The sequence below is a fragment of the Pseudonaja textilis genome, chromosome 3 (assembly GCF_049901715.1).
Source record: "Pseudonaja textilis isolate UNSWEBS1 chromosome 3, rPseTex1.2, whole genome shotgun sequence".
Taxonomy (NCBI): domain Eukaryota; kingdom Metazoa; phylum Chordata; class Lepidosauria; order Squamata; family Elapidae; genus Pseudonaja; species Pseudonaja textilis.
The window spans coordinates 68,527,784-68,553,553 of NC_141992.1; the positions used below are offsets into that span (position 1 = coordinate 68,527,784).

At 39.2% G+C, this 25,770-nt stretch overlaps 2 protein-coding genes across 5 annotated transcripts; one reads left to right on the forward strand and one right to left on the reverse strand.

The window, feature by feature from the left end:
* Positions 1–451: 451 nt before the first annotated feature.
* On the reverse strand, positions 452–15,093 carry CRYZ (crystallin zeta). 3 transcript variants are annotated; one of them, XM_087930035.1, is made up of 10 exons: positions 14,953–15,083; positions 14,318–14,457; positions 10,349–10,465; positions 9,636–9,788; positions 8,026–8,189; positions 6,352–6,403; positions 3,088–3,237; positions 1,990–2,091; positions 1,778–1,873; positions 452–1,016 (listed from the first exon to the last, which is right to left on the reverse strand). In XM_087930035.1, exons 3-10 carry the CDS (start codon positions 10,457–10,459, stop codon positions 852–854), a joined length of 993 nt encoding a protein of 330 aa, XP_087786161.1. In that variant the 5' UTR covers positions 10,460–10,465; positions 14,318–14,457; positions 14,953–15,083; the 3' UTR covers positions 452–851. The 3 variants fall into 3 exon arrangements, with proteins under 3 accessions (XP_087786161.1, XP_026555964.1, XP_026555965.1); XM_026700179.2 differs by lacking the exon at positions 14,318–14,457 and having other exon boundaries at positions 14,953–15,093; XM_026700180.2 differs by lacking the exon at positions 14,318–14,457 and having other exon boundaries at positions 14,941–15,076.
* TYW3 (tRNA-yW synthesizing protein 3 homolog) lies at positions 15,018–25,406 on the forward strand. 2 transcript variants are annotated; one of them, XM_026700182.2, is made up of 6 exons: positions 15,018–15,442; positions 17,361–17,441; positions 19,980–20,078; positions 21,650–21,721; positions 23,149–23,282; positions 24,705–25,406. In XM_026700182.2, exons 1-6 carry the CDS (start codon positions 15,254–15,256, stop codon positions 24,856–24,858), a joined length of 729 nt encoding a protein of 242 aa, XP_026555967.1. In that variant the 5' UTR covers positions 15,018–15,253; the 3' UTR covers positions 24,859–25,406. The 2 variants fall into 2 exon arrangements, with proteins under 2 accessions (XP_026555967.1, XP_087786162.1); XM_087930036.1 differs by having other exon boundaries at positions 15,254–15,442; positions 17,361–17,408.
* Positions 25,407–25,770: the final 364 nt, after the last annotated feature.

Below are 25,770 nucleotides of genomic sequence, written 5' to 3' on the forward strand. Positions count from 1 at the left end.
TTGAGCTATATAACTATGATATACTAAGTATATAATTCTGAGCTCTTTACAGTTGTACAGAAACACATATAATACACAAGCCTAAGACTAACTTTGGCTCCTAGTGTCAAACTACTACTTTTGCACTATATCTGTGGTGGCACAATGGTTACAATGCAGTATTGCAAGCGAACTCTGCCCCACTGCCAGGAATTCAGTCCTGACAAGTTTAAGGTTGACTCAGCTTTCCATCCTTCCAAAGTCAATAAAATGAGGACCCAGATTATTGGGGGCAATATGCTAACTCTGTAAACCACTCAAAGAGGGCTGTAAAGCACTATAGGGCAGTATACAATCCACACCTCTCCAGCTTGCATTAAAAATCAGAAATTGGACGATCTGGAATTTTGTTGTCATTACTGCTAGACATACGGTACCCTAACAGAGGATACAACTAATGAATGCCATTCTGTAACATAATAAAACAAATAATTTATTAGCTCTACCTTTGTTGATTGTTTGTTCCTGAATGAACAGGGTTCTGTGATCTGTAAATCTCAGAAGATATGCATACTGAGATCGGCCCAAATATTTATTTATGTTTTTAGAAATTTCATGAATATAGACTAGCAAAGCATGATTCAGAAGTATGCCCCTAATTACAAGGATCTATAAAGACTTTCAGAAAGGCAAAGATAAATCATTTAATCATGTGAAATTTGATACAAACATTTAAATTTGTTGTGCAAATTCATACCAGTTGTTTGTGTTATATTTTACTTCTGCATCTCATTTTGTATATTTCAAATGCTTTGCATAAAGACTGCAATTCGCATTTATGGGATTACTGCAGAAGAACTTAACAACATGAATTAACGTGTAAGAAGCACCATCTTCCCCAAAGCCCCTTGGCTGTGGATTATGTCTTTATGAGCTTCTGCCGCTTTCTCCAGTGGGTATTCAGGGCCCACTGCTGGTTTCAGCCATCCAGCTTCAATCCCTGCGAGAATTGCCATTGCACATATGTGCATCTCTTCCTAAACAGAGAACATTTAAAATCAAGCATTTAAAAAGGACATTTCAGATATCCTGACCTTTATGATTTGACACTGCTGGAAATGTCAGTATTGACCTATTTTGTCCCAATGAAGCCTTATAGAAACCAAGATCTAGCCATTAACCAGTCCAAGGCTCCTAGACAGGAAGTAAATGTAAAATTTCCTCCAAATGGAAATGTTCACACTATGTGGTTAAATCAGTGTTCCCTTTCCTTGCCCATTTGAAGATATGTGCACTTCAGCTCCCAGAATTCCTCAGTTAGCCTGTCTGGGGAATTCTGGGAGTTGAGGTCCACATATCCTCAAGTGACCAAGGTTGGGAAACATTAGGCAAAATGAATGGCAGAACAGAACAGAACTTGGAGGTTAAAGAAGCTTCTGGAATTTTCCATATGGAAGCAATCATCTGACATACTCTACCTGACTCTGTGGTTTCTTCCCCAAACCCCAAAAACTTTAACCTTAGACTCTCTACTATTGACCTCACCCGCTTCCTAAGAGGACTGTAGGGGGCGTGCATAAGCGCACCAACATGCCTACCGTCCCTGTCCTATCGTTTCTTTTATTTTTTTTTTGTTATATGTATCCATTTCATGTATTCATAACTATGTTTTTACTTATATCTATTATCTTATAAACAATTGACAAAAATAAATAAATAAAATAAATTGTATAACCAAAAAGATAAACAGCTCAAAAGGAAGTGAGCAACTATTATGTCACATCATTTTAGCTTTTACCTTAGAGGCAGAAAATAAAGAAATTCCAATGATGCTTGATTCATTCCCCATTAAATCCCTGGGGTTTATCTCAATTGGGCCACGACTTCCAACGATCTACCAGAAAGAGAGGGAGGGAGGGAGGGAGGGAGAGAGAGAGAGAGAGATGAAAATTATAAAATAGAATGCTTTATGGTAAAGCCACTAATTAAAAAGTGGAACCACTTGCTCACCATCACTCTTCCTTCTCTTGACAGCAATTGCAAGTCATTTGCAAGGTTGACATTAGCTAGCATCTCTATAATCACATCTATGCCTTGGGCACCAGCAATTTTCTACAAAACAAATAAATCAGCTGCACAGTAAAACCATAAAAGTTTGGCAGATTTAGTTCACTCCTGAATTGTTACTGTCCTTTTGTGGAGTCCTTGATTCAATAGTGTCCATCTCTTTGAATTGTTATTTCCTATAACTTACTTTTAACAATCAAAATACATACAGTATTATTGCAGTTATCCCTATGTTAAAGGAGGGTTAAACACATTTTATTTGAAGCAGGAGATATGTGGTTTAGGAACTAGAGAAAATTACCAGGTGGGGATGTTAAGCTCCACTTTCAAACAGACACAAATGGCCATTATAATTCACTCCTTCCGCCTTGCATTGCTCAGGTGGTTGCCCTCTTTGGTTCATTCCTTTTATCACTCAACAATAAGGCTGAGAGGATGATGGTTTCTCACCTCCCAAATCTTTATTTTTATGCCTGTGTTAACTTTTGCCGAAAAAGAATCCAAAAAACTGTTCCACCCTTGGCTACTAAAAGTAGGGAATGGTCTAAACTAAAAATGAATGAACAGGTATCAAAAAGGAGAGAAAGTTAGTATCTAAAGATGTTACCACCAACAATTCAAAGCAAACATTATATATTTATTCAAAAAAGGAGAAATGAAATTGCATACCTTTAAGTTTACAATTGTGACTGTAAATCTTAATTCAATGTAATTGTAATTGAACTGGATAACTTGGGGCCAATCACTCTGGCTCTCAGCCCAACCTACCTCACAGGGTTGTTGTGGGGAAAGCAGGAGAAGGAAGGCAGATTGGGCATGTTCGCCACCTTGAGTTATTTACATAAATAATAAAGGTGGAATGTAAAATAAAAACAAATAAATACATTAAAAAATAAGCCCCATATAATTCAACAACACAAGGAAAGCAAGAGTAGGACTGCAATCTAAACTGGCTTACCAAGAAGTTGACTCCTCTAAAACTAAAATGGAACTTACTTTGAAAGGTTACAGGTAGGGTACCAAAGAGCACGCTCAAATCACCTTAATCTCAGCCAAATAATCACTCTTCCTGTGATTAAATACTCTGCAAGCACCGTTTTTCAAAACTAGGTCGATTCCTTTCTCTGTCCCAGCTGTGCCCCAAACCTTCAAACCATAAGCTCTTGCTAATTGGCATGCTGCTATTCCAACCTGAGAAACAAGAGAGGAAAAACAGCAAAGATAGTAAGAAGTAGTAAAGTTTCCAGCATAATCTTATCATGACAATACTGAATGAAGAGACTTTCAACAAGCCAGCTTTAGCCCCTTAACTGTTACTACAGCTGTTATAGTGTTCACTGTGTTCATAGCTCGCCCTCATTTGATACCATCAGCATGAGACAATCTACCCTTTCTCTTAACAATAGTTCAAACATCACCCCTGAAACAAAAGCGCGCAAATGAATAATTAACTCAACCACCAGGGTATACAATTATACTTTTTCAGGTAGCGTGTAAAATCTATCCGCTCAATTACCACTATAGTGCAACTATTCCCTCTTCAAATTTCCAAGGTATCAACTTAGCTACCCCTTATAGTATTATTCAGAGCCAAGGGTTCCCAATTTAGGGTACCTATAGACCCACAGGTTTAAGATGGAATTTCAAGAGTTGTGACAAAGAGTGCTTTGTGTTTTTAGTGACAAATCACAAATCACAAATACTTTGGTAGGGAGTGCTAACATTAATCAAATATTTTCTAGGAGTGTGGGGCAGAGAACAGGTTGGGAACTGTTTGCTCTAAGCAATGCAGAAACCCCATAACTTTTCAATTAAGGGAGACGCATTTTCAAACAACACATTTCCAAGTGTCATGGTCCTTTTTTAATGCTTAGAAAGTTGCTACCAGAACACCTCTTTGTTACAACCATTGTGGGGGTACTACAGAATAAACATTGTGTGTACTGTATGTGAAATGCACCAAGAGTAAAAGTAAAGGTTTCCTCTGTCCATTTGTGTCCGACTCTAGAGGGCAGTGCTCATCTCAGTTTCTTAGCCTCAGGAGCCAGTGTTGCCCAAACCCCGTTTCCCCCAAAACTAAGACCCACCCTGTAAATAAGCCCTAGCATGTTTTACACATGTCTAATATAAGCTCTACCCCCCAAATAAGCCCTACTTAAGAGCCTGTGCAGCTACCCGCCTGCCCATTCCATCTGGTTGCTCGTGGTGCTGTGGCCATGAGGTGAGTTGGAGGTGGTGGAGTTGCTACACCAGCTTACCTCAGGGCCTCTGCAGCCAGGTCATCCACCCTCTGCCTCGCAGCGGTGGCACTGGCATGCTGCACAGCCTCCTGCCCCAATGCAAGCAAGCAGAAGAAGTGGGCTTCCCATGCATGGAAAAAATAAGACATCCCTGAAAATAAGCCCGAGTGCTTATTTTGGGGTCCAAAAGAAAATAATTCCCTGTCTTATTTTCAGGGAAACACAGGTAGATACTTCCATCGTCATGTGGCCAGCATGGCTATACCCTGAGGTGCACAGGTATACGGGGGGAAGGTAACACTGTTACCTTCCCCCCTGTATACCTATATACAGGTAGTCCTTAACTTATGACAATTGAGACCAAAATGCATTGTGATGACCCGGGCATGACACAAAAATAACACAGTCACAAAAGTAGAATAAATTCCCTTTAATGCCTCCAACTTGGGCCGTAATGTCCAATTATCCTTGATTTGATATCAAACTCTTCCAAAAAACAGTCTACAAAGAGAGTAAATGCAGTCCAAACCAAAAGTAAAAATAATTAGAAATTTTAAAAACCCAACACAAACCACACTGGTAGGCCAGGATGATAAATTGCAGATTTCCACAAGATAACGTAGCAACCACAGTTGGGAAGATGCCAAAACCCAGATAAACCTCGACCAAGATAAAGCAAAGAGCTATTTGACATGCCCCACTTGTATCCTGTTCTCCCAGCTACAACTAATGAAAGGGATCAGGGCCTTTTCCTCTCCCGTAAGACACATTGCTCCCTTCTCTGTTCCTCCCTGCATGCCCTAGGATGAAGAGGCGATGGCCCTGGGTCTTCCTCTGAATGCCCAGCCGGACTGTGCTCTTCCCCCGTTTCTTCCATAGCCACCAGAGCCACACTCCCACTCCCTGTCAGCTCCTCAATCTCCCCCTCAGAGTCAGATTCCAACAAGGGCATGACATGTATGTTGCTAAGTAAGAAATTTGTTAAATGGGTTTTGCCTCACTGCGTGACTTTTCTTGCCATATTTGTTAAGGGAATCACTGCAGTTGTTAAATTAATATCACGTTTGTTAAGTGAATCTAGTTTCCTCATTGACTTTGCTTGTCACAAGATTGCAAAAGGGGATCTCATGACCCCAGGTCCCCACAACTGTCATAAATATAAGTCAGTTGTCAAGTATCTGAATGTAGGTCACAAGACCATGCAATGGTCCAAGTGTAAAAAATGGTCGTACGTCGTTTTCAGTGCCTTTGTAACTTTTGAGTGTCACTAAGCAGACTGTTGTAAGTCGAGGACAGCCTGTATCTACTCGCAATTGGCTTGCTTTCAAACTGCCAGGTGAGCAGGAGCTGGGCCAAGAACTGGAGCTCACACATTGCACAGCGCTCAGGACTTGCACCTGGGCTATCAGCTCTCTAGATGACAAGCTTGGTGTCAGGATTCCAGCAATCCTGTAATTAAATCATGATTCTCAAGCCAAACTTCAAAAAACTTCAAAGGATCTATTAGAGGCGACATACTGGCACTGCCCTTTATGAAGCCAACTCTGGCATATGTAATTTTCAATCACCTGTGACCCTGTTTCCCCTCTCCACCCTGGGTGCCTCAAAAACCAGATTCTCCATTTGAGCACGTTCACAGGCTGGATGTCATCATTCACGTTCTCCAATTAAATATATTTGTGGCCAAAAACTCTGATATTTTAGCTACAATCTTTTAAAGATAAGAGTTGGAATGTACTTTCACTTTCAAACTGCTGCACTACTCTTCCAGATTTCCTTCCTCCCCCCCACCTTTTTTTTTAATGGCAACTACTAAAACATGCATAGAAATGTTTTATGAGCTGACATTTGGAGTTTTTAACCATTGAGCCTTCATTTAATATTTCTTATGGTTTTATGTAGTGTTGCTTACCTGGAAAAGGGACTATCAACCTCCTGAAGAACAAAATAATTTTCCCCTATACATACTGTATGTACCTACATTTTCTTCTTTTCTTTAAACAGCCACCAGTTCACAAAAGTGCAATTCTGGATGGCATACAGCAATAAAAAAAGAATCACTTACTCCTCCACTTGCTCCATGGACTAGCACAGTTTCTCCTGCTTTGGCAGAACCTCTAGGGGAAAAAAACATAATAAATATTTTGAACATAACAATGTGACAGTTTCACATTATGCAGCCTACAAATCTAGTGTTTACATAGCCAGGGCGAAAAATATTATCCACTGAAAATTATGTTTAGTGGACTCTTGATAATTAAATTGGGATCAGTTCCAGACATTTTTAATTCCCTTAAAAAATCCTTTGTGGCGATAAGTACAGATATGCCTCATTTAACAACAGCGAGTGGGACTGGCAATTAAGCGAGTGGGACTGGTTATTAAGCAAAGCAATCACTAAGTAAAACTGTGCATGTGCTTATGATCTTACTTCACTTTTCCTTCACTTTATAGACCTGCAAAGTCATAAATGCACATACTGGTCCCAAAGTTAACTTTTTTATCACTAACATAATTGTAAATGGAAGATGATATAGTGAACCTATGGCACTGCAGGAAGTGACAAAACAGGCTTATTCAGCCTGCAGAAGCTTTTTTCAAACCTCTGGGAGGCCGAAAAAAGCTTCAAGCCTGCAGAAATCAGCTGTGAGACACAGTGCAAGTAAGGGGGCAGTGGGGGCAGGAGTGGGATTCAAATTTTTTAACAACCGGTTCTGTGGGTGTGGCTTAATTGGTGGGCATGGTTTGGTGGTCATGTGACTGGGTGGATGTGGCTTGGTGGTCATGTTATTGGCTGGGCGTGGCCAACTCAATATGACTCATATTGAGGCACGCATCTCCTTGCCTGGCCTCTCATGACTGTGAGGATGCTGCAACTGTCCTAAGTGTGAAAAATGGTCATAAGTCACTTTTTTCAGTGCCATTATAACTTTGAATGGTTACTCCACACAAGCAAAGTACCAGCATAGGAGGGGAAAAAAACTCCAGAGAAGTTCCTGAGACAGGAAGTCTAGTCTTGCCAAGAATGTAATAAGGGTTAACGGAGAGGCAGTTTCTGTAAGCAACACTAGAATGTTTCCTTCCTGCCTTCCTTACGGGATTAGGCCAGTAATTTCTTCTGACAACTGGTTCTCCGAACTGCTTAGAATGTTAACAACCAGTTCTAGCGAATAGGTGTGAACTGGTAGAATCCCACCCCTGAGCAAAGGGGATTGCTCACACATGCACAGGGGGAAGGGGTTGCTGACTGCCTTCTGGGTGGTGGCATGTGACTGTGCACACACCAGCGCACACACAATTTTTGGCACAGCAGCCCAAAAAGGTTAGCCACCACTGATATAGTCCATCCCCTTTGAAGGGTGCTCATGTAGAAAATGCTGAAGTCTATTATAAATTGTGTAGATTTACAAAATTGCGTGCCCCCATCTGTTTCTGTATATCTATTTATCCGATCGCTTGCATAATGCCAGTGTAGACTCTTGTCATACAATGAACTAACAACTGGTGATATGCTTGCTTGTAGCACTACTGACAAAATGATATTGAAAGAATGTTTCCAGCAATCCCTATGAAGATTTTTTTTTTGATGGCTGATAGAGGAAAAAGCATAAGAAGTCATTAAGTACTTACAATCTGAATTTGGTAAGACTTAACAAGAGTACATTTGGAAAGTCAGAAAAGGGGAGAGGGCAGTATGACTTTAAGAGTTTAAAAAGAGTTGTAGGAAGTGGCACCTTACTTTTGAAAGAGGGCTCGGAACGCAGTAAAATATGGGATTCCAATGGCAGCGCCTTGCTTGAAGTCCAGTTTATCAGACAAAGGGAAAACGGTGTTAATGGATGCAACCGTGTATTCAGCATAACCTCCAGAAATAGTACCCAGGGTAAAAACTCGATCACCTTTCTAACAGGAGCAAACAAAATGCAGATAGATTAATCCAAAGTTCTGTGGGATTGTCTCTGCTTTTTTCTGCAAAGTCTGTACAAAAAAAATGAAATCTGAACAAAATACAGTTAGAAAACAAGCACGAGGTGAACAAAAATGCATAAAATACTGGAAAAGAAATGATGAACTGAAACCAGAACTCTTCTAAAACCAGAGCTGATGACTCAGTGGAGTGAAGAGCCGGCTGTACATAATTCCTTTCTGGACAAATTAAAAGGGATTTTAAAACAAATCAAAAGAATGACCTGGATAACTTTCTTATATTGGATTTAGACACTTGTTAAAGTTTTGAAGAATTTTGTAGGAAAGGGCAAAGGAAAGGAAAGAGGGGTGGGGGGAGGTCAAGTTCTAGGACACTATTTGGAGACTTTCCTGCCACCCAGATTTAGAGATCAAAATTGTTAAAGGGAAGAAATAAAAAGTTGGTTTATTTGATCCATATACTCGTGTATACTGCACAAGTCAAAAAGTGGGCTGAGCAAATATTTACAGACCCCTCACATCCCGGACATAAACTGTTTCAACTCCTTCCCTCAAAATGATGCTATAGACCACTGCACACAAGAACAACTAGACACAAGGACAGTTTTTTCCCGAACGCCATCACTCTGCTAAACAAATAATTCCTTCAACACTGTTCAACTATTACAAAGTCTGCACTACTATTACTGTTAATCTTCTCATTATTTCGTATCACCCATCCCCTCCCACTTGTGACTGTATGACTGTAACTTTGTCGCTTGTATCCTTATGATTTATATTGACTGTTTCCTAGTATGATTTGATTGCTTACTGTACCCTATGACTATCATTAAGTGTTGTAACTTATGATTCTTGATGAGAATCATTTTCTTTTGTACACTGAGAGCATTTGCACCAAGACAAATTCCTTGTGTGTCCAATCATACTTGGCCAATAAAGATTTATAATTCTAATCCAGGTTAAAACAGACATGTTGTTATCTCTGATAACTCTTAATGAACTTTTGCTGACCAAACCTGAACAACAAGGCTTTAAGGATTTGTTTACAGATAAGAGATGAGCTATGGGAAGAAGAGATTTGTTGTATTTTAAACGAAGGTGATAAGTTAATAAAATTGTTGTGATGAAAGGGGAATTCATTTCTTTTATATATTTCTTTTCCTTTCCATATATTTGTCTTTCTGTTTTACTTTTCTTTCTATTTTACTTTTCCGCACTTCCTATTTTCTTTTTGTTATTGTATTTTTAAAATTTGTATTAATTTTTTGTTATAATGTTTAAATTACTATAAACATATCAGCAAAATGACAAAAGTAGGATCCAATGAGGGATGGGAGCTGTATCAAAGCCAGAAAGCCCAGATAAGAATTTATTTGCCAGGCCTACAAAGAGAAAGGAAGGGAGCAACTAGCAACCCTGTACCTTGAAAGCAGTCACATGTTCTCCAACTTCTTCTATCACTCCAGCTACATCTGTACCTGGTATATATGGTAAAGATGGTTTCTTTTTATAGGTTCCAGAACGAATATAAGTGTCTACTGGGTTAATCCCACATGCATGAACTTTGATGAGAACCTGAACGAGAAAAAAAATCTGTCTCACAACCTAGTTCAAAAGGAAGGGGGATACTTTTTTAAGCGTGCCACCTCACAATCTCAGGTTTCTCAGATCAGAGATAAGTTTGCAGTCATCCTTGATTTGGCCTCCTCCAGAAACATTAAATCATAACCTTCAGCATCCACGTGGATGTGTCAGTCATGAACAAGATGACTTGGAGAAATATCCTCTCTCCTACAATCCACCCCGCACCCCAGAATCATTAATCAGCCTATTTCCTTGCTGCCTTCTTACTAATTGTGAATCCACATACATATCCACAACTGTTGATGGAATAGTGCAGAAATATGTTCCAGATTGTTGATGTCAATTTCAATTATCCAAATACAAATCCTGGGTTCCAATTAAGGTGCAACTGCAATTGTTTTCACCATTTTATTTTCCGAAATGTAATTATATGCATCGAGTTTTATTCAAGCTCATTTTGCATTATGTGAGCAGGACCTCATGTTTAAAGAATAGCATTAGTAGTAGCAGCAGTAGCAGAAGCAGCCAAGGTTGCATATTCTTTATTTTACCTGGTTCTCTTTTGGAACTGGCACTAACGTATCTAGCTGCAGTTTGAGCACTTCAGGCCCACCAAACTCAAACACTTTTATGGCTTTCATCATATTTCTTCCTGTTGTCATGCCAACCTGAAAATGCAGATATAGAAACTACAGTAACTGAATATCTGCTACCTTCTTCACTTCAAAGAGAATCAAATCATTTGCTCTTCACCTGAAATTTAAACCAGTGGTACCCTATATATTTCTTCCTGTTCTATTTTATATCCCGCATCTGATTTTTATCCCTAAAAGGATAAAATTCCAACAATAGTGTGAGGAAATCTTGAATCAAACATAGCAAAATATGTATAAACAAATATATTCCTTTGAACTGGCATCATTCATCACATTTTCTGAATGATTTACTGCATTGCAAAGTTAACGAGATTTTGTAAAGGAACAGAGTCCTAGATTACGACTGGTGAGTCTCTACAGAACCATGAAACTCCCAAGGAGATTACTACACAGTCTGACCCCGCCTTACAGGATTGTGAAAATAACCAGAAGGGGAATACAACATGTGTTACCTTGAGCTCCTGACCTCCTGGAAGGGTAGAATCAAAATGCAACACAGATTCAAAGATTCTGGTGCCAATAAAATCTCAGGGAAGGCAAAATCAACAAACATTCAAATCAGGACATCAGTGTCTTTGATCTGATATGCAAATAATTGGCACCTTTTTTTCCCTTTGGGGTCCAAAAGAAAACAAAGGCATACCTGCAGTCTAATAATACTTGTCATAACAAAGCATGATCACTACACAGTGTGTTGAGTTCTGCTCAAATTTTATCCAAATGTTCTTTTACGAGGAGAAATCTTTCTTCTTCTTTAGGCAAACAGTGCTTGATAAATGAACACATAAATATTAACATAGGGTCTTTCAGTGGTTTAGATTCAATCTTTAAAAATTGATTTGAGATACATGAGAGTATGAACAGGTGTGGGATTCTGCTGGTTCGGACCTGTCTGGGTGAACCCCTTGTTCCGATGTCCTCTGGCTCTGAACTGGTTCACTCCGATGAGCATGTGGGCCTGCCCACCTGCCCCTGTGCTTTATGTCTTTTTGTTAGAGCACAGCAGAGGCAGAGTAGTTTGCCGTGCCTCAGCTGTTTTCTTCAACTGCAGTTGAAGGTAAATGTGGAGCATGCGTAAAACCGGCTGTTATACTGGTTGAATCACGCCCCTATGAACGTAGTACATGTATAAAATACGTTAAAGCAGCCTTACCTTTTCTTGACATTGTATGGCTGCAGATTGATATTTATTCCGTAGAGCAGGGGTCACCAACCTTTTGGACCTCAGGGACCACCAAACTCATAATTTTAGATCCTAGGGACCAACTGATTCTGTGGGAATGGCCTAATTTGTGGGTGTGGCTTGGTGGTCATGTGACTGGCTGGGCATGGATTGTATGTATATATTATAAGTATTTATATAAATATTGAATTTTTATTTTAAAAAAAGGAGCAACTTTTACCCAAAATGAGGCAAAGCAGGCAGACAGATTGAGTTGCTCACAGAATCACAGATTCATTCAGAAATCTATCTGCCATTGGCTAGCTCAGTCTGTCACATAAAATTTGCTTGCAAGCAAACTCACAAAATTAACTCACAACACACCATGCATGTAAATATTGATTTTTTTTTTATTTTAAAAAAAGAGCAACTTTTATCCAAAATCAGGCAAAGCAGACAAATTGAGTTGCTCACAGAATCATTCAGTGATCTATCTATCTGCCATCGGCTAGCTCAGTCTCTCAGATTTGCTTGCCGTGAGCCTGCATTGAATTTGCTTGCATGCAAACCTTCAGTCCTAAGGGAGGTTCGGCTGTGCTTAGCTAGAAAGCAAACTCCAACCAAAAAAAGTCCAACCATTTCCTGCTTCCTAGCTAATCTAAATCTCCCGGCAGAGCAGAACAGATGATGGTCGGAAAAAGGAAAAATAGCAACTTAGCAGACAAGTTTGCCTGGGAAGGAGTGGGTGGGGAGGGTTCCCACGGGCCATGTGGGCTGAGCAGCCTTGTGTTTCTGCACAGCCTGGATTAATTGCTTGGGGGGGGGGCGTGCTCTGGGGTGAGATTTCTCTGCGGCCCACCAAAATTTTCTCATGGCCCACCGGTTGGCAACCGCTGCCACAGAGTAGCAAGTGTAGCAAATTCTGGTTTGCACAAACTGAATGTTGCAAATTGAATTCACTTGCTCACATTTTGTTGCATCATTTCATTCTATACAAATGAAAAATCTCAAGGTTTCCTGGCTAAGTCTACATGGTGTCATTTCTTATGCCATTTTAGTTTGTTTTGTTTTATATTCCAAGGGAAAAGAGTTGTGTGATTTAAAAAGCATACTGCAAAAACTCATCCTTTTGCAGTAACAAAACCTATCCTTTTGCTTGTAAAACCAAACTATATGACAAGTTATAGACAGACCAATAATACATTGCCGCTAATCATATCTTTACATATTTCTGAGAGTAGCTGAATCCAATTATCAGTGGGCAGAGCCAGTAGATCAGCAGTATTTGTAATTTCTTGTAATTTGAAATTTCTCTTCCCATGATCAATTGTTGTTTTAACCATTTAGTCGTATCCAACTCTTGCCAACTTGATAGCCAGTGCTCTCCATGCCACCCTTCAAGCACAGCTTCTTTCAGTTGTTGGATGTTCATCTTTGTATCAGTTTTGATGTTATCAAGCCAGTGTGTTCTTTGCTTGCCCTTCTTCTTTTTCCACTAACCATTCCTAGCATCATTAGTTAATAAAACAAGAATGATCAATAGGAGTTGCTTATTACACTCTTAGAAAAAAAAAAGAATCTTGTCCATTATTCAATACATTTAATCAAAGCAAATTACTTTTTGTCATTCCTGACACAATCAACAAATTTTAATAGATACTAATTTCTTTGTAAAATAAATGCACAAGAATAAAAATGTTTATTTCAAAATAAAGTTTTATGAATAACATAAATAATACAATACTGTTGATAATTCATAGAATCTTCGTGCTTCTGGCATGAAAAGGAAACAGATGGAAAATGATTTGCAAAAACCAATTACTCAAAACCCTAAGCATGTAACATATTGGTCATCAATCTCTGAATTTCTGTGTTGTCCTTCTTTTTATCTCTGAACTATATGAACTGCCATGAAGTTAGCAGGACTACAGACTTGGGTCAAATCAGCAAAAAATAAAATGCCTTTAAAGATTGTACAGGAATGTGCAAACATGATCCCTTCTGTTTTGGAAGAGGTCACACCAGAATTGGTTAGTGCAAGCTTTCAATGCTAATAAACTGTTTCTAAATTATTTGTCTATTGTACTGCATGAGCATTTGTCCAAAAATTGTTGTAATGAGACCTATTCCAAAATAAGATTTCAGGAATTGTATCCCTATTCTCTCTTCTAGGGCTACCAAATCCATACTTACTAGAAATCTGGATGCCCACATGATGGCAGCAAAGATTTAAGTTTTAACATCTCTCTGCTGCCATTTGATGGGCACCTGCTTTTCTACAGTCCTTTTTTTTTGGCTATGGTATCGCTCATTGAAGATTTCTTCTTACTAAAAACTGCAATTTATGGAGTTTTATTCAGGCAGTCATACCTCTTTTAAATTAGGGTGCTTTTTGTTAAAAGACTGAGCTGCCTATAGTGTTTCTGGAATTGGGTGGTCTAAAAATCCAATTTTAAAAAAGGGAATATTATATTTTCAATCCTGTTATAATCCAAGAACAAAATAACTTTGCTCTGATGTGAACATTTCTCCCTGCAGTTTATTGCTCTGGAATGTCTGCCACAAAACCTCTCAGACTCATTGCTATTACTCAATATAAATGACTGCCCTTTGGCCAAGGACAGGCGGTCTCCTGATGTTTTTGCAGGACTGCAACTCCAGTCAGCTCAACTGATACAATTTAAACAACCCAAAAAACAAACCTGGTTTCCCAGCTACACTAGTCCAGCCTTCTCTTGTCTAACAGAATCCTATTATAGATCCTCACGATGGGGGATGAGAAGAGTGAGGCCACTCTTGATTTCAGCTTCTGGTGACTTCATGGATATTTCCAGATACTTTTCTGGGGTACAGTAAAAAAAAAAAAAAAGGTTGATGTTGCCTTTTTTCCAATGTTTTGCTGACTTCTCCCTCCAACCCAGGGAAGCCTGGTGAAGAAGTCGAAGTGATTGATGTATTGGTTAAAACTAGTGTTTTCCCACCCTTAGCAACTTTTAAAATGCTTGGACTTCAACTCCCAGAATTCTACAGCCAACGCTGGCTGTAGAATTCTGGGAGTTGACGTCCAAGCATCTTAAAGCTGCAAGGATGAAAAACACTAGATTTAAGGGCGTTAAAATGGCATCAAGAACACCCGGATTCTATTTCACCCTCAGCCATAGAGACATCTCTCAGTCCGACCCATTTCAAAGATTGGCCTGGGGAGAAACAGGAAGAGGAAGCAGTAGGTGCTCAGTCAGACAAGTGGGGGGATACAAATCTAGGGAACATCAGGCTTGCAATCACAGTCGAACCATGCCGCAAAACCGAGGCTATAATTTTGTACCTCTCGACTTACCGTCGCCTTGTGTCCTCCTTAAGCAAGCCGAGAAGACTCCGCGGGGTCTCCGCTTCTAAGAAAATACAGAGGGAGGGTAAAGCCCGAAACTCTCTATCTGCTCAGAAAGGGTCATTGGGCGTTTACTTCCGAGGGCTCGGGGCCTGGGGAAATAAATTTGCCCCAACCGAGACGCCGTAACGGCTAAGATGGCGCCTCCCAAAGATGGGTCCCCTGAAGGCCGCCATTGTTGCCGGCTGGGGGCGGGGACGAAAACACAGCCGGCGACGCTGCCGCCGCCGCCGCTACTTGCTTATTGCTGATGGCCGATTTCAAACGCTGGAAAGAGCAGCGGCTGTCGCGCGCAGACGCGAGCCGGAAGGGCAGCGTGGACGAGCCTATCGAGGAGATCGTCCGGCTCCTGAATAGCCGCGAGACGTTCTGCACCACCAGCTCGTGCTCGGGGCGCGTGGTGGTGCTGGAGCAACCCCCGGCCGCCCCTCCGGCTGCGGTAAGGCCACTTTCGGCCTCGGCTGCGCCGCGCAGATCTGAAGCCGAGCTGAGATATTTGGGTGGAATCGCTTCCTCCTGCTGCTCCGGATCTCCCCATGGGGGTTGTAACCTTGACGAAATCGATTTCTTTGGGAGTGGAGGCGCTGCTTTAGGGGCAGCCCTCCCTTCGCTACCCCATCTGGGTTTGCAAACCTCCGCGCGACCCATACAGCGATGCCTACAAAGTTGTTGCTGCCCTGAATTCTGCCCCTCAAAGTCTGGCAGTCCTGACCTGCAATAAATTGGATGCTGAATGTGTCCATCGAAGAAGGCATTTTTGCCATTCCTGCTCTGCTATGAGACCTCCATTCCTCTCAAGATTGTTGGAATGGAAGAAGCAGCTCGGTGAATTGACACTTAAAAAGCCACCTTTGGACAGGTTCCCCCTGAAATATTCCCAGAGGTGGAAAATTCCCTTTTTGTGCATGTCTATGTTAGCATTGACACTTGGATTGCCTGGTCTGGTTTCCTGAATTTTCTTGGCAAGATTTTCAGAAATTGTTTGCCATTGTCTCCTTTCTAGGGCTGACAGAGGGACTGGCCCCAAGATCCTCCCCTCAAAAGCTGGCTTTTTGTCTAAGGCAGGACTAGAATTCATCTACTGTGTAATCTGTTTCTAGCCTGGTGCCTTAACCAAATTGGCCAGTTGTCCAGAATTCTTCTCCAGCTTAAGTATAACAGATAATCAGAATTGGAAGGGACCTTGTAGGTCATCTAGTCCAACCCCCTGCCCAAGCAGGAGACCCTACATCATTTCTGATAAATGGGAGTCCAATCTTTTCTTGAATGTCTCAAGTGATGGCGCTCCCATCATTTCTGAGGGCAAGCTGTTCCATTGGCTCATTGTTCTCACTGTCAGAAAGTTTCTCCTTATTTCCAGGTTTAAGTGGGAAGGTTTGGATAATACCAATACCAATTAGACTTATATACTGCTTCACAGTACTTTACAGACCTTTTTAAGCATAGTGCAGAGTCAGCATGTTGACCCCAACAATCTGGGTCCTCATTTCACCTCAGAAGGATGGAAGTCTGAGTTTACACTTCAGAATCCCTCTTAAAAAGAAATGGGCATTTATTTAACATTTATTTACTAACTAGGGGGTGCTTCAGGTTGCACCTCTCTACGTATTGAAGTATGTATATCCCAATCTTTCCTCCTTTTGAAAATATAAAGGCAAGATACGGGTACTCCTCAACTTACAACAGTTCATTTAGTGACCATTCAACGTTACAATGGCATTGAAAAAATGGTTTATGACCGTTTTTTTAAGATCGTTGTAGTGTCCCTAAAGGTCCTGTGAGCAAAATTCAGACACTTGGCAACTGGTTCAAATTTATGATGGTTGCAGTGTCCTGGGGTCAAATGATTTCCCTTTTGCAACCTTCTGGCAAAGAAAGTCAATAGGGAAGCCAGATTCACTTAAGAACTGTACCACTAACTGTAGTGATTCACTTAACAACTGGGACAACATGGTTGTAAAATGGGGCAAAATTCACTTAAAATGTTTCACTTAAGAGCAGAAATTTCTGGCTCAATTATGGCTGTAGATTGAGGACTACCTGTATTCCTTATTCAGAGTTTGAATTGCCACTGCTTCAATCCCTTCAAGACTTGTTCTGTCAGAGATAAACATGATATGATCCCCAGAAATACGTCGTCTTACTCTTTTTCATCTAATAGTCAGATATGTGGCTTGAAACTGATTCATTGGCTACATTTTATTCTTCCTTGTCTTCCTTAGGTTTTTTTTCTTCTCTTTAACGTGCTGGGAAATTCTAGTGTTTCAATGTTGAAAAGCTGGGAATACAGCAATTGGTTCTGAGTATGTTTCTCTGCCTAAAAGATTTGTACTCTATGATTTTTTTTTCTTAACTAGGGGACTGCTGGCTTTGAAATACAGAAGCAAAGCTGTACTTGGCTTATGGTGACCCATCAATTATGTAGTACAAAAGATGTGGTAAGGGTCAATGCATTGTTTATTACACAGGTTTCTAATTAGTAGTTCTGCATACTAACAATATTGCAAGAATTGCCAAGCTTCTATAATTAATTTTTTATAACAAAATATGTAAGGAAGAGAGTGTGCTCTTCCATATCGTTGTCTTATGTTTGTGGCTGATGCTGGTCTTTATTGATCGTAGTAAATGGAATTATTGTATTTTTTTATAGAGTGATAGAAGTCATTCAATAGATGATAGACATGACTGGCTTTCTGATGCTTTTTCCATCATAGGTTTCTAACTCACATGTAATGGCTACTGTTATCTTAAGTCTGAGGGTATCCAAGATGCTGACTATAACAGATGATCAAATCACCTTATTTATTTCAAAATTTAAACATTTTGGTGATGATTTCAAGAGATATGGACAGACTTGTTTTAAAGCCCTAATAAGGTTTTTTGTTTTTTTTTTGAGGGGGTGGGGAATAGAAAATTGCACTCTTCTGAAAGAAAGGGCAAGAAGTACCTGTGAGGGCAGAAGTACATGTGAAAAGGAATTAGATGTCTTGGTGGATTACAAGTTGAATATAAGTTAACAGCTGCAGAAAATTCAAATGTAGTCTTACACTTCACCAACAAAGTATAATATCAGGGTTAAAAGAAATAGTCCAGTTCATCAATCCTTTTTGTGTTTTCCTTTCCTCTATTCTTTTTCCTTTCACATTCACTATATATATATATTTATGTACTACTTGTTATGTATGTGTATTTAATGTATTTAATAAAAACATTTTTTTTAAAGATTGATGAACTGGACTACATCCAGAGAAAAATAACAAAGAAGATCAGGGACCCGGAGGGAAAACGTACAAGGAATGGAGAAGGTGTTAGGTTGTTTACCTTGAAGAAGACAAGATAGAGGGGCAATGTAATAAATCGTTTTCTTCAAAATCTGAAGGGCTGAAATACAAAAGATGAGACAGAATTCTTCAAAATTGCTCCAAAACATTGTTTATACTACAGCGAAATAGAATCTGGTAAAATGCTAAGGGGAAAAATGTCTTCATTACAAGACCTAGAAAATGCCTACCTCTAGAGGTGGTGATCTCTCTTCACTGGAGGTATTTAAACAGAAGTAGGAGAGCTCTTTATCAAGGATGCCATAGAAGTGGGTTCCAGTTCTTATTAGGGAGTTGGACTAGATCGGGGTCACCAACCTTTGGACTTCGGGGACCACCAAACTCATAATTTTAAATCCTGCAGACCAGAAACCCTGGGAAAATCCCCCAAAAAGTCTGCAGAAAAATTCCTCACCCTGTTTTCCTACCAATCGATTATTCTTTATTTGGGATCACAGGATACCATCTCCAGCTCCGTTCTCAGGGGGAGAGAGAGAGAGAGAGACTTTTGGCTTCCTGCAAGGAAAGCAGCAGAAGTCTTTCTTTCTCTCCCCAAACTCCACCAGAAATGAGTCTTTGTGAGACTTGTCACGTGGGCACAGCCTCTTGGAGTAGGATGCCTTGTAGAATCCCAAAGACTCATTTCTGGCAGAGTTGGGGGGGAGAGAAAGAAAGACTTTTGCTATTTTCCTTGCATGCAGAAGAAGAAAGAAGCTGAAAGAAGCAGCCCAGTGGCCCGGCGAGGCGCATGGGCTGAGGGGGGCAAGTTCCCCACCCTCTGCCCTTTCCCCCCTCCGCTAACTACCCCGTGTTGTTTGTAATGCAAGCAATGCAAGCCTTGTGTTCCCGCAGGCCATGTGGGTGGCGCAGCCTTGTGTTCCCACACAGCCTGGATTAATTGCTTTGGGGATTATTTTCTCTGCAGACCACCAAAATTTTCTCATGGACCACCAGTAGTCCCCGGCCCACTGGTTGGCAACCGCTGGACTAGAGGATCTCCAAACTGCCCTCCATCCAACATTTTAGGATATTGTGATATAAAAAGAAGATAAAATTTTATTGAATGAAAGTTTTCATAAGGAAACAATGCTTTGTAGTATTCATTTTCTTTCAAATACCAGTTTTAAAAAGTTTAAAAGGCCAACATGTGGATAAGATCAGCATAGCAAGTAATACAATTTTGGGGGTCAGCAATGTTTTTGAAGTATTCTCTAAACATGTGCATTATCACTGTAAATGTGCACTGTTTTTTCCTCTATTGCAGATCTTGTAGATAGATGGAGTTTATTATTTTTTCAAAGTATTATTTGATTGACATATGGAAACTGATAGGCCAGATTTAATCAGAAGCTTTTCTGAAAACTGGTGTTAGAGACCTTAGAACTGTGACTATATCATACAGCGTCAAGATTTCTAAAACTCTTTATCATCAGCACACAATATTTTGGGAAGCTAAATCCCAGCGAAATGTTGTACCGAAGTGAATAAAAACAAGCAGAGCATACATCGAGCATTTGAATATTACATGTCGAAATGTACTTTAATTAGCACGTCAAATCAGTTTCTGTCATGCCATGTTTTTAGATGCTAAATAAGCTACTTATATTTCATTGCTAACAGATGTAGCGTTGATATTAACCTTTTGCTCTTTCTTAGCTTACCGCCTTGCAGAAAGCTGCAGCTGATGCCATCTTCAAATTTGAACCATTTGTTCTCCATGTGCAATGTCAAGACCTAGAAGACGCACAACTTCTGGTAAAGCATTGTGCTTAAAACACTGTTATTGTTACATAAGTAATGTCTGATTCCCAGTTTTCATACATGAAGTAATCCTCTACTTGCAATCACAAGTGGGGCCAGAATTAAACGATGTTCTTGTTAAGTGAGCCACACCCAATTTTACAAACTTTTTGCCATGGTTTGTAACTAAATCACTGCAGTTATTAAGTGAATCACATGATCATTAAGCAAATCTGGTTTCCCCATTGACTTCACTCGTAAGAAGCCAGCTGGAAAGGTCACAAGTGGTGATCACATGACCTCAGGATGAGGCAACTATCTTAATACAGTTGTTAAGCACCTGAATTTTGATCACATGACCAAATCTTGTATGAGGACCAATCGTAAGTTTCAGTGCCTTTGTAACTTTGCTTATTAAACAAATTGTTATAAGTTCAAGATTTCCAATGTCTGAAGCATTGTGTATTAAATAACGGGCTGTGAAAATGCTGGCAGAGGAAATAGCATTTCTGTTGTTTCTATAGATATCACACTCATAAGCGAAAACTTGTTTTTTGGGGATTATGAGGTAGAATGAAAATTTCAGAAGTACAGTTTTATATGGCTGGCGATGGCTATCATCAAATTATGTAATGAATCCTAGATTTTACCTATGAGCTTGTATCAGTAAGGAACTATTGTAAGCTCCTTTTAATTATTTCGATTCACATCTGCAAATTTAGGTCCTCTCACTTCTTTTACTATGCTGTAGAGTAGATAATATAAAAACAATTCAGAGAAAGGGAGAGATTAGATGTATGAACATTTTTAGAAATAAAATGTTTGAATCCCAAAACATTTCATGCCAACCTCACCAAAAGCAATTAAAGCCATTCCAGTCTGACTGACAGTATTCCAATCTTTAAACGTGATTGCTCTGATTGGAAAATAGAAATCAGAATGGCCAATTGTGAGGTGAAAATACTTCCAGTAAGGTACTATTCTCAAGCACAGCTCTTTAAAGAAGAAACATTTTGTCTCTGACTGGCAGTGTTGTCCCTTCTAAGATATAAACTACTTTTAAGACCCCAGGATTTTTCACATTTGGCTGTAATTGTGCCCTAATGATTGCTTCTATTTTTCTGCTTCATAACATGGGTTCACATTGCTACAGGTCTATTATTATAAACATTTTACAATTATGTACTTTTTGAAATACTTCCTTCTACTATACAGGTGTCCTCACTTAGGTAACTGCCTTGTTACCGCACACAGCTCATCACAGCAGTAATAATTTCAGGATCAATCCTTTCATTTATGACTTTTGCAGGTCTACAAAGCAAAGGAAAACTGAAGTAAGATCATAAGCACAGTTAGTGGCTGCTTCACTTAACAGCCAAGTTACCAGTCATAATTGTGATTGCTAAATGAGGACTATCTGTAACACTCTGGCAAAACAAAATCTACTGTTTGGATTCAGACGTAACAAATAACCTCTATTCCTATAAATATTTAGGAGAAAAACCAGTATTTGAAAATACACCTTGTTTACTTTTGTATATGTTTAGCGCTTTGTTTATGCCAATTGTTTGCTTTTATTTTTACAGCACACCGTGTCTGTAGAAGCTGGATTCAGAAACTCTGGCATAACTGTTAGCCGGAAAGGGAAAATTATGATGGTATGTTGTTTTTTTCTACCTTGACTAAAGGGATATTTGCAGTTCCTCATGAGAAAATTGATAGGGTGTAACTACATAAAGCCTGTATCAAGGTGAACCAGCATCTTTACATGGAAAGTAAATGCATGGTCACCACTGGTTCCTGAATGGCAGGGACTGTTCGCTTAACTCACTCTTACCCCAGTATAAGATGACACTTACATATTGAATCCAGCAGGTTGAATCACATCTTAGCCGTGTTGAGATCTCCTTAAAAGCTTTAAGTCAGATCTTGAGTACAAACCAGAGTCTCAACCACTTTCAAAGGCAGTCATATATTAATCACCAAAATAGACAATTTCAGCTGGGTTGATGGAAGCAGTGTGAAATATTTGATAAGACTTAGAATAAGTATTGTCACTTTGAATGTATATTAATCAGCATGCATTAAAATGAAATTTCATTGCATACAGCTCTCAAAGAATCCCTACGTCAAGTATACACTACATAAACATGACAAAATAAACAAACACAAAATTATACATATAACCATATATATTGTATGACACGGAGAAACAACCTAATCTAATCTGGATGTATCGGCAAGAAAAAAGAATCTTGCGAGTTTACCAGACAGATGGCATAGGGAACAAATGTATTTCAAAATCAGGTAGCCCTGCTACAAATACCTCCTCCCAGAGGGATCAACAGTAATTACTAAAAATTGAGTTGTACATTACAAAAGAAATGTAGACACCTTCCTTTGTCACAAGTATCAAGTATCTCTTCTATTAAAGGCCATACAAGATTTGGTTTTCTTTAACAAACTTACCTATACTGAGAATTGTTTCAGACTTCTTGAAAATACATTTGTTGCTTTAATATACAAGGGGAAAAACAGAAGGAAAAACCTTTAAAAAGTAAAAGGAGAAGGAAGGAAGGAAGGAAGGAAGGAAGGAAGGAAGGAAGGAAGGAAGGAAGGAAGGAAGGAAGAAAGAAAGAAAGAAAGAAAGAAAGAAAGAAAGAAAGAAAGAAAGAAAGAAAGAAAGAAAGAAAGAAAGAAAGAAAGAAAGAAAGACAGGCAAAAAGGGGAATCATTAAACAACAAAATCAGATTGTGTCACATATAAGAAACCATTCAGTCTTATTTTTAAACACCATGAAGCCTTGACTCCATTTACCTATCTTTCCATTATACCTCTAGAGAGTCAGGCCGTAAACAAAACAAATCTATATCAACGAACCAAGGCTATAAATGTGTACAGAATTCGTAACACAAAAATAATATTTCTGTCTGTCCCATCCTCAGTTGATCACAATCCTTCATTTAGCAATAAGTTGCAGGTTTTTGATAACAGAATTCAAGAACGTACACAACTTTTGTAAGATTTATTAATAAAAGCTGGTTAAGACGTGTACCGTAAATTTCTCCTTTTACATCATTACAGGCTGTCCGAAGTACTCACTGCTTAGAAGTTCCACTAACTCAGAAAGGAAGACTAATGGTCAGTGAAGAATACGTTGACTTTGTGATTCAAGTTGCTAATCAGAAGATGGAAGAAAATTGGAAGAGAATTAACAGGTTTGTTAGCAATGCAGTGGTCACGATGTTGGCCTACAAACCAGGAGATTGTGAGTTGTAGTCTTGCCTTAGGCATGAAGCCAAATGGCTGATCTTGGACCAATCACTTTCTCAGCACAACCCACCTCACAAGGTTATTATAGGGAAAATAGGAGGAGGAAGGAGTATCAACTATTTTGCCACCTTGTGTTATTTATATAAAATAATAAAGGTAGTATTCAATACATAACACATATTCAATATAAAATATGTGAATATGCACACATATTCAATACAAAATATGTGTGTACATATAAGCATACTGATCCATGTGTAGTGATTTGGAAGGAATTCAGTGGGGTGGTTTTTTTCTTTTCAGTTTAGTTTATTGTCATTGCACCTCGTACAACGAAATCAAACACCACCTTCAGTGCACATCATGATCATGACCATGAAATAAACACAAACACACATCCTTCACTCTCCACACATTGAACTGAAAAACCCCGACATTGAACCAACACTGCATACAGTAGAATTCAACAGAGCTACTGCCCTCGGATAGAAGCTGTTTTTCAGCCTATTGGGCCTTGTTTTTATTATTTTGTACCATCTGCCAGATGGTAATAGTTCAAAAAAGGGGTTTCCAGGATGAGATGGATCTTTGAGAATGTTTTGAACTTTCTTAAGGCAGCGGGAGCTATAAAGCTCTTCCAAAGAGGGGAGAGGGCAACCAATGATCTTCTGGGCAATGACGTTAACCTTCTGGAGTGCTTTCCTATCTGCCACTGTGCAATTGGCAAACCATACAGAGGTGCAGTAAGTTAAAATGCTCTCTATGGTGTAGCGGTAGAAGGTCACCAGCAGTTTTTCATTCAGTTGTTTTCTCCTGAGTTAGGATGGATATGTTTAATGAGTAACCATTGTAACAATCTCTTTAGAAAGGTTTCATCTTTGTTGGACTCCAATGTTTAAGACAACAGCACAGGACAAACAATCCCATTAAACAATTCTACTTTGCATTCATCATATAACCACCATATTAATTTATACCTTCTTGCATAGATTTAATTAAGATGATGTTATCCTGTGAATTTTCTTCCTGCACACCGCTCCATTTTAAAGTCATATATTGGTTGCTTTTGATCATTAGTCACCTGTATTCTAGAGGCTTTATTTATTATACTGTAGGTGTTTTACAGTTGATTTTGTGCCATGCCTAGAGTCTTATGATTGCAGTAGAGTAGAAATTTAATAAATACAGTATATCAATGCCATCCTATTTTAGTCTCTCACAAATCAGTTGAGAAAACTGTGTGATGCTCCTGTGTCATTGCATTAATTTATTTGGTTATTAGTATTCCTGAGCTGCAGGCTCTGCTTTATGTGAGCCAATTAATGGAACTGCCAACCTGAAACATTTAAATCAATGTCTCTCTCTAGATTTTACAGCTCTTTGAAGTTTGCACTAGAAAACAGGTATCACTCCAGGAGTTCTCCCTCAGAGGAGAAAGAAAAAGGAAATGGCATGGATTCCTGTGGAAGAAAACAATCTAAAGCAACCAAAAAGGATGGCGGAAGCCCTTCTTCAGACTGAAATAAAAAAATAGAGCCAAGATGATAGTCAAAGCAATGCTAATATTTTTCACTTAAGTTGTGGTATAGAATTGTGTGAAGTAGTCCTATATACCCATTATGTTTGTATAATGTAGTTTGTTTCCTTTGCTCTTTATAAGAGCTTAGTAGATTATTGTGCTCTAGAACGGGTGGGCATTTATGGGCCTTTACAACTTGTGAACTTCAACTCCCAGAATTCCTGAGTCAGTATCGCTGGCTCAGGCATTCTGGGAGTTGAAGTCCACAGGTCAGAAAGGAGCCATAATTGCGTAAGTCTGCTCTAGAAAATAACAGGTTGTTTATACGGTTTGCCTAAGTTATTAGTAAAGTTTTAACTGCCATGTAATATAAGAGAACTTCAACATTTTTATGGACAGTTTTTGGACCTGGAGTGTGCCTGCCTTGTAGCGTGTGAAATGTGTAGATACCTTTAGGAGAAAGTGATTTTTATTTTTTTACACGTTAAAAATGTGCAATATCACAAACTTATACCTAAGATATGTCTACAATAAATACTGTTTTGCTCTGCGTATGTTTTTCTTATTTGAAAATATTCTTTAAAGGGTTAGCTGCTCTTCCAAGAAACTTCTGCTATTAGGATTACTTTCCTCTTCCCATTTCATTTAGTATGGATAATTGAGACCATAAGGCCACATCTGGGAGCAAAAGCTCTTCAGTGTTTAGGGGGCGGGACAGGAAGCAAATATATCCTTGATTAAGCTACCGAAATAAATAATTATAGGAAGTATTAACCTTTGCCTTTCTTTTGAGATGATGCATTGCTTTTAATCTGTGCACGAACAGAACAGAACCTTATTCTTGTATGTATAGCTCCTTAACTATATCATTCTTAAGTTACTCTGTTTAGATGTGGGTGTATTTCACCAAAATT

Coding starts and splice junctions, on each gene's coding strand:
- CRYZ (XM_026700179.2), bottom strand. CDS start 10,459: ATGACAACAGGAAGAAATATGATGAAAGCCATAAAAGTGTTTGAGTTT. Junction 3,238..6,351: donor TCCATGGAGCAAGTGGAGGA/GTAAGTGATTCT, acceptor CTTGTTTCTCAG/GTTGGAATAGCAGCATGCCA. Junction 2,092..3,087: donor ATTATTTGGCTGAGATTAAG/GTGATTTGAGCG, acceptor TTTGTTTTGTAG/AAAATTGCTGGTGCCCAAGG.
- TYW3 (XM_026700182.2), top strand. CDS start 15,254: ATGGCCGATTTCAAACGCTGGAAAGAGCAGCGGCTGTCGCGCGCAGAC. Junction 15,443..17,360: donor CGGCCGCCCCTCCGGCTGCG/GTAAGGCCACTT, acceptor TTTCTTAACTAG/GGGACTGCTGGCTTTGAAAT. Junction 17,442..19,979: donor TATGTAGTACAAAAGATGTG/GTAAGGGTCAAT, acceptor GCTCTTTCTTAG/CTTACCGCCTTGCAGAAAGC.